Below are 12,122 nucleotides of genomic sequence, written 5' to 3' on the forward strand. Positions count from 1 at the left end.
TTGATCGATTTAAATAGATAAGAAGTAGATGATGTATTTAAAAATAAAAAATTGATGAAAGAAGCCATTGGAAATAATAAAAGGTGTAGAGAAGAACAGGTCAAGATTTCTTAAATGCGTTGATTACAAGCAAGGGGTTAAAAATTTCAAATGAACTATTATTTAATGAATTTCTTCTCTATATAAATGGAGGTTAATGAAGTTGTTGCTCCTTATTGGCAAATATTTGAAAAGTCTATTGTTGATGATTCAACAAGCAAGTATGAATTTATGTTAATGTTTCAGAATTATCTAATTTTAACTTTATAACAAAAGATTTAGAACCTTGGATCCTTCTCTGTGATAGCTATCTTCGTGCAAAAATAAAAATAACACGAGATGATGGGTCGAATATGAGTGTTGAAGATATGACTACTTCAACAAATAATGGGTTTATTTTTTTTAGAAAAACTGAATATATCATTAATGACAAATCATTTAAATCTATCGATTATCTTGGTATATCAACAACTGTTAAAAATCTATTAGAATTTCTGATGATTTACAAGAAGCGCTGCCACAAATATGTTTTAGTATAAAGACAAAACGCAAACAGTTGGTTCATTTACACAAGAAAGTGAGTTTGTAAGTACTTTTAAGGCTGCCGCAATGAAAATCCAACAATTAAAACAATGAAAAATGAAGAATTTAATAGCGGTCTATTAAAAAGATATAATAAAACCAAAGAAAGTCATGTAATTAGCATGTACTTACCATTATCAGGATTATTTGGATTTTGTCAGGACACTAATCGTAATGCGTTGAAAATGACTAGTAACAATAATATGATTATAAAAAAGGATTCTCAAAATTTTAAAGTAGCTATAAAGTATTTATCATGAATTCTACTGACGGTAAATCCCAGTTTAGTCGTTAGAAATGTGTTAGAAGGCAAATTAGTTAAAAAGAATTCTTTGAATGAATTGACAAAGAATTGACATGGAGAGTAGTATCTGAAAAATATAATACAACTAAATTTATTATAGTATTACAGAAAACGGGAAAAGATGATAATGCTTCACAAAATAATATGGCATTTATCATATGAATATGAATAGAACTGAATTGACAGTACAATGGCTGCAATGGCCATTGTAGCCATTGTAGGTAATGTGGGAGTACAACTACAATGGCTTCAAAATAGTATATCCATCGTTTTTTTTTTTTTTTTTTTTTTTTTTTTTTTTTTTTTTTTTTTTTTTTTTTTTTTTTTTTTTTTTTTTTTTTTTTTGGTGTTTGCGATGGAAAGGCAGTGTGGTCGTCGTCGCTATTTACGATTATTCAAGAAGCGCAACTACGAATATGTTTCGGTATAAAGATAAAACGCAAACAGTTGGTACATTTACTCAAGAAAGTGAGTTTGTAAGTACTTATAATCTGCTGTAAAAGCAGATGAAAACCCAACAACTAAAATGAAGAAAAATACTAGTTCATATCTAATAATCTGGTCTATAGCAGCTTTTCGCTTAAGAGGGTCAGATAAGGCGCACAGATATCTTTGAAATGATAATGGTTGCATGTGAATCTAGCACTGAAGCAGGCCTGGGTAATTGTGGGAAGCTCATTTCATAAATGTCAAGTTTTGAAGACATCCCCAGAACAACTTAATGGAGCTCGTTATATTTCGAGAATAGAGGTATAGGCCGTAGCAGGGAGGCAATGTACTTCCGTAGGACGCTTTATGACGAAAGTTGTTACACCAGTGTCAGTTTCGTCAAGAGATTTCAATAGAGTAATTAAGTTGCTGAAATGATATATGTTAATTATTTTGCTGAATAAATGATTAATTATGTCGCTGAATAAATGATTAATTATGTCACTGCATGATATGTTAGAACAAAGTGTTTGTATGTACTTTTTTCTCCGCACTAAACAAGAAGTCTAACCTTTCAAGTAGGAGCCATAGATCTGGTTGAATTGTCTAGGAACTATCCAATTTGCTATAAGCTATCGAAATCCCAATCGTCGTTCCGAACGAAAATTTTATTGAAAATAAAAATTTAAGTAAAATAAAAAAACAAATTAAATATTAAATAAAAAATTCGAGAATCCCGAAAACAAAACATCTGATTTTACCACACCGAGAAAAAATTGCAGTCCTAATCGTTTAAACCTGCAAATTTGAAACATTTGCATATAAGGGCTTTAAATCTCTACAATGTGGTTCTCTGATTGTTTTTTAGTTAATTAGCGAGGGAGATGCATTGGCTGCTTTTTAATGACAAAACATCCCACCTCTCTTTGAGGCTTCAGACATAAAAATAGCATTTAAATTAGACCTTAAAGGATTTCTATGATGTTTCCCAGTTTATATGACGTTTGTTTATATAGTTTATTAAAAAGTTTATTTACATAGTTTATTAAATGTAGTGCATTATAGTGCATGTAGTGCATAATAGTGCATTAAATGTAGATAGTTCTTTGACCGCTTTAACATTGTGGTGCTATGAATCTTCATGTGTTTGCTCGCAATGGTCTTTTACGATTGGAGTGGCAGAAACACGCCCTAGATGTTGCATTTGACCACAAGTCAAACTCGAGTGAACCCTTCCATAGTTTAGGGGCTGGAAATAGAATATACCACTTTCAGGACCCGCAAATCAAAAAATTTGAGGAGAAAATAGCGAAAATTTTGGATTGAGCTTGACCTTTCGGAGGGGGGATGCTAGGGACTAACGGACAGAAGGACAAAAAAAAATTACCTAAAATTGGATTGGCTGCGGAAGATTTGGAATGGGTAATGTATTTAAGGGAGAATTATATGCCTCTTGTAGAACGTAGGAAACATTTAGGGAGGGCTAGATTAAGGGATGGTCTTTATAGTTGCCATATTTGTAGGGAGATGGATGAGCCTTTGCATCATTTTTTGGGGAATGTAGGGAGTTGCGCTTGGAAATATTTCGTAGGGAGTCCGGGGGGGGGAATTGGATTTTGAAAATTTTGAGAAGTAGTTGTTACTTGAATATAAATAATATTGGGAAGTTCATCCGAGTATCGTCCGAGTTCATCCGAGGTATCGTGATGATTTTCTTAAATAATCAGTTTAGTGTATTTTCAGTTTATGTTTTGCTGCTGTATTTTTTCGCTTGTATTGTGTATGTCACCATGGCCCAATTGGGCTTTCGTGTGAAAAAAATCTATCCAGATTCGTACGCAGGATTTTTTTTTTTTTTGAGGGGGGGGGGACCTTCGAAACAGCAGATTTAAAGTAGCACTTTTTTATTTAGTAATGCAAAAGCACGTATATCGGAAAATACAGATTAACATTAATCTGTGGTATTGTAGCGGATGGGGGGAAGAAGACTGAAGCCAAGCCTCAATACGTTTTAGGCTCAGATTATGTTCATAGCGATTTAGAACCAGTGATTAATCTATTATATCCCACTGAAAGGGAAATTTTAGGGATAACAGTGCAATATGGGTGCTGTGTGGGTAGTTCTTCTATTGCGAAAACGTAGATTTTAATGAAAAATTATTGTTGAGAACTGGGAATAAACGCCCTAATATCAAGGATAATTCTATTTTGCTGTGGAAAGCAAACTCTCTTTACAAAAAACAGTACAATTGCTAATTACTTCAAAGAGGGTAAAAAGTTTGACAGAATATGGGTTAATAATTGGGCAGTGATTTGACCGGACAATTGCATGCTGTAAAATCCCCAAAAAAAGGCTTCACACATGTATCTAGATTCTTAGTAAATGTCCTACTTTTGCCAGGAATCCGAAGAAACCATGGGGAAGTTAAACATTTCACTAAGTTTCGGGGGGCCCGCGCCCGAAGGCCCCCCCTCCTGCGTACGTGCCAGAATCTATCTATCTCTCTTTACCTCTTCTAATACCGTTTTTTTTTATAATCTCATATACTGAATTAAATAAAACTGGCAACAATTTCTTTGTTTTTCAAGATTTGTTTTCTACATCAAATTCACGGTTTTCGACCATTTTGATTCCAATAGTGTAGTTTATTTTGATTCGCAGCCATTTTCGTCTAGTTCCAAGCTCTTCAAAGTTTCCGAGAATTATTATTATTAAAACTTTGAAAAACTTTGAAAACTTTAAATCTATGAATTAGTCATCGTTCTTGAATCACCTTTAGACGGAACAGTTTCTCGCATTTGGTATTTTTTTTTTCAAAACGCGAGTTTTTTGTTTCTGGTTACTAAGGGTTGTTGCTCAGTGTGTTTTTAAGACCTACACATGAAATTTGATAAAAAAAAGAGAAAAAAGAAGAAGACGGAAAAAAGAAACCAAACGAGGGCGATTTTCGACCAGTGCAACAAAAAAGCATGAAAAGACAAAGAACATATTTCGGTAAAGACATCCACTAAGCCGAGCTTAGCCCTGCAAACTAAAGAATGGGGAAGGTAGAACACTGATATTAGAATACTAAAACGAAGAAGGTAGAAAAATAACTAAGTAGAACACCAAAAGAATAGAACACTAATATTAGAACACTAAAACGAAGGAGGTAGACCACTAAAAGAACAGAACACTAATATTAGAACACTAAAACGAAGAAGGTAGAACAACAACGAAGTAGAACACTAAAAGAATAGAACACTAATATTAGAACACTGAAACGAAGAAGGAAGAACACTAACGAAACAGAACACTAAAAGAATAGAACACTGAAACGAAGAAGGTAGATGACTAACGAAGTAGAACACTAAAAGAATAAAACACAAATATGACTGACCTGATTGATCCTTTGTGACTTGATTACCCTGCTGACCTGATTATCCTTTGTGAAAATCAGAGTCAAAATATTTGGCGCCAGACTTGGTTATAAAAACTAGTTAAATGGAGCTTTAAAACAGGGCTGTGGTGTCGGACATTTTTAGTAAATTTTGCTGTATGAAGTCGCTATGTTGAAAATGTCTGGAGATAGTTATATTTTATAATGACTTCACAGCTGTGTGTAAAACCGTGTTACGCATAAATGTCCATAGCTAAGGTGGAACGCTATTCTTAACTTTTTTTTTCACAGGCATGGCGATTGGGTTCAATTTAACGTTGCAACAGACCGACGTGACAAGTTACAGCGTGCAACTAATATTGAACTGCTTGATGAGAGCTTCGCATTTAGCGGTGAGCGACGTGAAAATGGTGTTGTTGCCTCGTTGAAAGAAGGCTGTGGACTAATCAAATGTGCTGAGCGCGAGCCACTTCTTCCTTTTCTTGTTGATGAGTGGATATCTCCTGATCAAGATTTGAAGGTTGGAGATGAAGTTGAATTTACAATCCTTCAGGTGATTTATTTTTTAGAAAAAATTTATTAGTTATGGGAGCTTCCTGCAGTATGTCAGACATCCTAAAGTACTTCATATATGGTATCTATGTATATGTTTGTTTCCCATCATATTACAAAAAAATACAAAACTGACGGAGTGATACGACAAAAAACAAAAGAAAAAAAAAACACTTCTGAAAATGAAATCAATCTCAGCATTTATAACATGAAAAAAAAACTATCGGAAAACACTTAGCAAAGTGTTACTACTGCTCAGGCGTGTTATATAACGCTCATTTTGCTTTTCTACTGTACGCACTGGACTAGCTACTCTATAACGTGTTGACAGAGTTACATTGCTGGTCCATAGAGGCAATCTAAGCAAATATCTTGCATATTTGTAAAAACACTTCTTTATGTCGCTGACATCTGTCTGCGAGAAAAGAGACCGTATTTCCTTACATATGAATTATGGAATTAGCTATTTATTATGGAAATGTATTCCATGCATATTAATCACCTAGTTAGTATTTTTTTTTCTAACAGTTATCTCACTTTATTGATATTAATTATGATGAAGATACTCAGAGCTTAAATGAACGATCAGGCGTATAAACAGTTTCTGAAAGCTCAAGTACCAAGGACATCAAAGTCAAAATATTTATTCTCCCCTGAACCTGTTAGTCTATTTAGACTAGCTAGTTAGTCTAATTAGTTAGTCTAGTTAGTCTAATTAGACTGTTAAGTGTAGTTAGATTTTCCTTTTGGTCCTTTCAAAATTATAAAGTTTTTATGGAAGTACCATATTTTTGTAAGTGTTAAAAAATAAGTATAACTTGGTATTTAAATTTATTAATTAATGAAAATCCTCGTCATCAATGAGATTTTCATCTCATCGATGAGTCCCTCTGGACCCAACTTAGTCTATTCGTACCCGAAAATTGCGTTTTTTAAAGATTTTCGTTTTGGTTATTTCATGGAGTTCTTAAGGAAGTACATTATTTTCGTCAGTGTTAGCACGTTAAGCTGTGGAAATAATTAAATAGAACTAATTAGTTAAATTTATCACCGCTTTTCCTTGGTAAAAATTTATATATTGAAAATGTAGACAACTACACCTTGTTAACCTGTTTAGTGAATATTTTTGCTTATTATTGGCTTATTTTATACTCATGTTTCAGTTTTCATATTTAACACCCAGTACCTCCAAAACTGAACAACTGCATATTTAGTTCTTTTTCTTTAAAAAATAGAATTCCTGATTTTTTTCTTATCGTTTATGATTTTCATAGAGGTTCGGGTACACGAACGATTTTTTCGATTTTTCCCTATAATTTATGCAGTTCATTCGATATATGTGGAGCAGTGAATGAAAAATCCCCATTGTCGATGAGATTTTCATCACATCGGTGAGTCGACTTCTGGAACCTCGTTAGATCTTTACTTTTAGGTCACAACTGAAAACCGTGATTTTTTAAGATTTTCGCTTTGGCTGTTTGAAGTGTGCTTTTAAGGAAGTGTGTCAGTGTTGCAAGGTTTAGCTATGGAAAATAATAAGGAGAACTTATCATTTGATAAAAATGTATCAGCGCTTTTCCTTGGTAAAAATTTATATTGAAAACGTAGACAACTACACCGTGTTTAGTGAATATATTTGCTTATTATTGGCTGATTTCTTACCCCGTTTCTGTTTTCATATTTAATACCCAGTAGCTCCAAAACTATATAACTACATATTGGGTTCTTTTTCGTTAAAAAGATAGAATTCCCGATTTTTTCTAATAGTTTATGATTTTCATAGAGATTTGGATATATGCACGTTTTTTTCGTTTTTTTCGATTATTCCTGTATAATTTATACGGCCTATTCGATATATATGGAGCAGCAAAGAAAAAATTCCCATTGTCGATGAGATTTTCGTCTCATCGGTGAGTCCACTTTTGGAACCATGTTAGGTCTATACCGTTAGGTCTCACCTGAAAACTGTGATTTTTTAAGATTTTCGTTTTGGCCGTTTCATAATTACTAAGCTTTTAATGAAGTATATCATTTTTGTCAGGGTGGCAACGTTTAGCTGTGGAAATAAATAAGTAGAACTAATTAGTAAAATTTATCAACGCTTTTCCTTGGTAAAAATTTATATATCGGAAATGTAGACAACTACACCTTGTTAAACTGTCTAGTGAATATTTCTGTTTATTATTGGCTGATTTTCATACTCCGGTTTCTGTTCTTAAATTACGATACAAACAGAAATTAGGATGGAAATAGAAAGGCGAATGCAAGCAGAGACAATTCAAAACAGGAAATTTGATAAAATTCTTGAGATACTTTCTTCAATTTCTAAGGCTCAGAGATCAACGCTTTTATTTATCAACGTAAAAATTTATATATTAAAAAAAATGCTGTTTCCTAAGGACAACTACACCTTCTTAATTTGTTTAATGCCATTTTTCTGATGATTTGCCGATTTTTTATTTAAATTTCTTATTTTTTAGTTTGGCGCCTTTAGTTTTTAGTTTATTACCAAAAGTTGAAGAACTACATTTGTAGATCTTTTTCATTAAAAATGGAATTTTTGACTTTTATTAGGTAGTTTTTAAATAGACTTTTTGATTTTTATGTGGTGGTTAAGATTTTCCAGGAGATGTAGGTACTCAATCCCTTCACCTATAATTCTATATAATTTGCATACTCTGTGTTTATGCAATGCGTGCAATAGTGAATGGAAAAATATTTTCGATGCAATTTTATCTCATCTGTGAGTCAACCCCTGGACACGTCTTTTGTCTTTTCACACTTGAAAACTGTGTTTTGTTAGATTATGCTTGTTGTTATTTCAAAAATATTAAGTTATTAAGGAAATACAACCGTTTTTTGTCAGTGCGGCCACGATGAGCCGTGGAAATAAATAATAAGAATTAATTAATGAAATTTTGTTTTTCCTTCGTGAAATTTGTATATTGAAAATCTGTTGTTTCCTAAAGGAAAATACGCCTTCTTAAGTCTTTTAGTAGCTTTTTTGGTTATTTTGTGCTTATTTTTCACTCATGTTTCCTAAACGAAATTTGGTGCCCGGTACAGCCAAAAACCGAATAACTGCATTTGGGGGTCTTCTTAATTAAAAATAGAATTCCTGGTTTTTACTAATTGTTTATGATTTTCCTAGACGTTTAGGTACACACAATTTTTTCCCATGTAATTTCAGTACTTGTTAATTTAATGAAACACACTCAAGAATTGAAGTTAGGTTAATCCCAATGAAAAACCTTCTTATAGCCTTTAGTTTATATAACAATATAATTTGGGCTATATATCTGCACATTAGGGGAGGGGGTGTAGAGAATTTGGACAGTACCCTAACATAACCCCCACCTCCCCTAATGTGCAAATATATAGCCTAAATTATTCAAGTCCAATGCAATACATCTCCTACCTCTATCAATGTAATCTATCCCTTAAATCTAACCTAAGCGTAATTCTTGAGTGAGTTTCGTTTAATTAACAAGTACCTAATTTCTATGATTTGCATTTTGTGCACTTACCCGATATATGAAAATTTTGACTGTCCATTTGGCCAAAACTGAATATTCTCTATATGAATATGTTCCACATAAACTCAAAAGTCTTATTGCCCGAAAACTATCTTCTTGGATTTTCTTTTAAAATTTAGCCAAATTTAATTTAATTATTTCTAATTTAACCGAATCAGCTTTAATTTAGGGTAAACTTGATTTAACTTTTTAAGTTTTAAATGTCTTTTTTACTGGTCCCATTCTTATAAGTTACTTACACCATTAAACTTACCTATTTCATTTGCTTTACAGGGCCCAATTGTCTTAAACCATTACTCAAACCATTAAAGTAATTAACCATACCTATACTTAACTCTCTTAAACCATTAACCTCTATAATTAACCTCCTAAACTATTACTTAGACCATTGGCATTAAAGTAAATGACCATACCTATGATACAAACCTATAATTAGCCATTAAACATAAACCATTACTTAAACCATTAAATTTATCTATTTCATTTGCCTTACAGGACACAATTGTCTTAAACCATTAAAGTAATTAACCATTAAACCTATACATACCTACAAGTACAACCAATACATACCTATAATACAAACCTATAATTAACCATTAAACATAAACCATTACTTAAACCAAAAGTTTTTTAAACCATTAAATTTACCTATTTCATTTGCCTTACAGGACCCAATTGTCTCATCAAAGCTGAGTGCTACTCGTATCAAAGGTCTTTTACCAGGCACTGTGCAGTTCGAAAATGTAATTCAGACTGAACTGAATGGAGCTGTTACCAAAGAACCACCCTCACCAAGAGGAAGTACTAAGGTAAGCTTGCTAAGGAGGAGTTTGGAAGTGTACTATAGACTGAATTATTGGACCTGGGCAAGTACTTGAAGGTAAGCTTTAATTTAAACCAGGGCTTGCAGTACATTGTCGGGTCCAATCATAATCTTGTCGTAGTATTGTAAATACAGAAAAAGAAGAGAATTTGGATAAGGTAAGATTCACTACTGAAAAATGGCTATTACAAGTCCAAATGGAGTGAATTCGCACTTTTACGTCAATAATCAGAAAAGAAACATTTCAAACAACAAGCAAATAATTAATGGCTGGTCGGAGAAAACATAATAAGAAAGTTATAAAAAATTATAAAAGGTTAATACCAATCAGTAAAAATGTCAATAACAACTTAAACTCGTAAAATGCAAGGTACAGGTCAAACAATTAAAACTCTTAAATGCAATTTACATGCCAACCAGTAAAAATGTCAAAAACAGTTTAAACTCGTAAGATGCAATGTACATGTCAATCAGTAAAAATGTCAAACAATTTAAGCAAAATGCAATGTACATGTCAATCAGTAAAAATGTCAAAAACAATTTAAACTCGTAAAATGCAATGTACATGTCAATCAGTAAAAATGTTAAAAAAAAGTTTAAACTCGTAAAATGCAATGTACATTTCAATCAGTAAAAATCTTAAGTAATTTAAACTCCATTGCACGTTATGGATAGCTGATGAGTGCACTTTTGTAACCCAAATTGTTAATAAATAAGATTATAGTGAATAAAATATAGCATCCCTAAAGAACCTGACTTTAAAATTATGAACTAATGGTCCTTTCTGTGTGTGTTCATAGGTGTCTTCTTTTATGGCTTAAAAAAATGGTAAATTGGACTTTGATTAGTTTTTTCTTCTATTCCTCTCTCTGTCTATGGTGTGGAATTTTATGATTAATTTCTTTCTTTTGCATCTCTTTGCTTAGTTGCCTATTTTCAATTATTTCCAAAGTGGTCCCATTATAGTTTTGTTCCAGTTTCGTACAAGAAAAAAGGTAAATTCTTTGGACTTTGATTGTCTTCTTTTCTTCTCTCTGTCTTTATGGTGTTGGACTTTATGGTTTTTATATTCCTGCACCTCTTTTTAGTTGTCTATAATTTAGGTATCTCAAAAATGATCTTCAAAATAGTGGTAATATCTCTGGAGTGCGATTATTTCTTTTAATTGTATCTGTTTTAGGAGGTTGAACTTTATAGGTTTTTGTTCCTCCTTTCGTGCTTCTTTTTTTTATAATCATCTTTTTGCGTGGAAGTTTTAATGCGTGGTGAAATGAAATAACTATGAAGTGACACGACTATGAATGCACTTGAAAGATTGTCTAATAACACATTGTATTGTGTGGATATATAATAATGTGTATTTTTTTGACCCAACTTGTTAATGAATAAAATGTTGAAGAATAAGAATGAGTAAGGAATGAAGTAGCGAAGAAAAAATAGTAATTAAAATTTTTTTTGGGGGGATTAAAGATTAATTAGTTTATATCATGGCACGTGGTATCTACCCAGTGACATATAGCGATCGCAAATTGTGTCGGTCGGTCGGTCTGTCTGTTGGTCTGTCTGTCTGTCCCGGTTTTGCTAGTTTAGGCCCATCCAAATAAGCTAGGACGATGAAATTTGGTAGGCGTATCAGGAACCAGACCAGATTAAATAAGAAATAGTCGTTTCTCCGATTCGACCATCTTGGGGGGGGGGGGCGGTAAATCGGAAAAATTAGAGAAAATGAGGTATTTTTAACTTACGATCGGGTGATCGGGTCTCAATGAAATTTGATATTTGGAAGGGTACTGTGTCTCAGAGCTCTTATTTTAAATTCCGACCGGATCCGGTGACATTGGGGGGAGAGTTGGGGGGGGGGGGGTGCGAGCCTAAAATCTTGGAAAACGCTTACAGTGGAGGGATCAAGATGAAACTTAGTGGGAAAAATAAGCACAAGTCCTAGATACGTGATTGACATAAACGGAACTGATCTGCTCTCTTTGGGGGAGTTGGGGGGAAGGGTTAATTCTGAAAAATTAGAAAAAATGAGTCATTTTTAGCTTACGAAGGAGTGATATGATCTTAATGAAATTTGATGTTTGGATGGACATCGTGTCTCAGAGCTCTTATTTTAAATCCCAACCGGATCTAGTGGCATTGGGGGGAGTTTGGGGGGGGGGGACCTAAAATCTTGGAAAATGCTTAGAGTGGAGGGATCGGGATGAAACTTGGTGGGGAAATAAACACAACTCCTAGATACGTGATTGACTTAATCGGTTCTTAATCTTAAACAGATCTGCTCTCTTTGCGGGAGTTGGGGGGAGGGTAAATTCTGAAAAATTAGAAAAAATTAAGTGTTTCTAATTTACGAAGGAGCGACCGGATCTTAATGAAATTTCATATTCAGAAGGACCTTGCAACTCAGATATATTTTTTAAATCTCGACTGGATCCAGTGTCATTGGGGGGAGGGGGAACAGGAAATATTGGAAAACC

At 33.2% G+C, this 12,122-nt stretch overlaps 1 protein-coding gene across 3 annotated transcripts in view; it reads left to right on the plus strand.

The window, feature by feature from the left end:
* The window catches only part of LOC136043888 (RNA-binding protein Unr-like), an 85,250-nt gene that overhangs the window by 31,097 nt on the left and 42,031 nt on the right, over nt 1–12,122 (plus strand). For all 3 annotated transcript variants that reach the window (XM_065728905.1, XM_065728907.1, XM_065728906.1), the window contains 2 exons: nt 5,026–5,287; nt 9,491–9,631. In XM_065728905.1, coding sequence (XP_065584977.1) covers nt 5,026–5,287; nt 9,491–9,631 — 403 coding nt within the window. The remainder of the gene's footprint in view (nt 1–5,025; nt 5,288–9,490; nt 9,632–12,122) is intronic.

This window comes from Artemia franciscana, chromosome 2, assembly GCF_032884065.1.
Source record: "Artemia franciscana chromosome 2, ASM3288406v1, whole genome shotgun sequence".
In the NCBI taxonomy this organism is placed as follows: Eukaryota; Metazoa; Arthropoda; class Branchiopoda; order Anostraca; family Artemiidae; genus Artemia; species Artemia franciscana.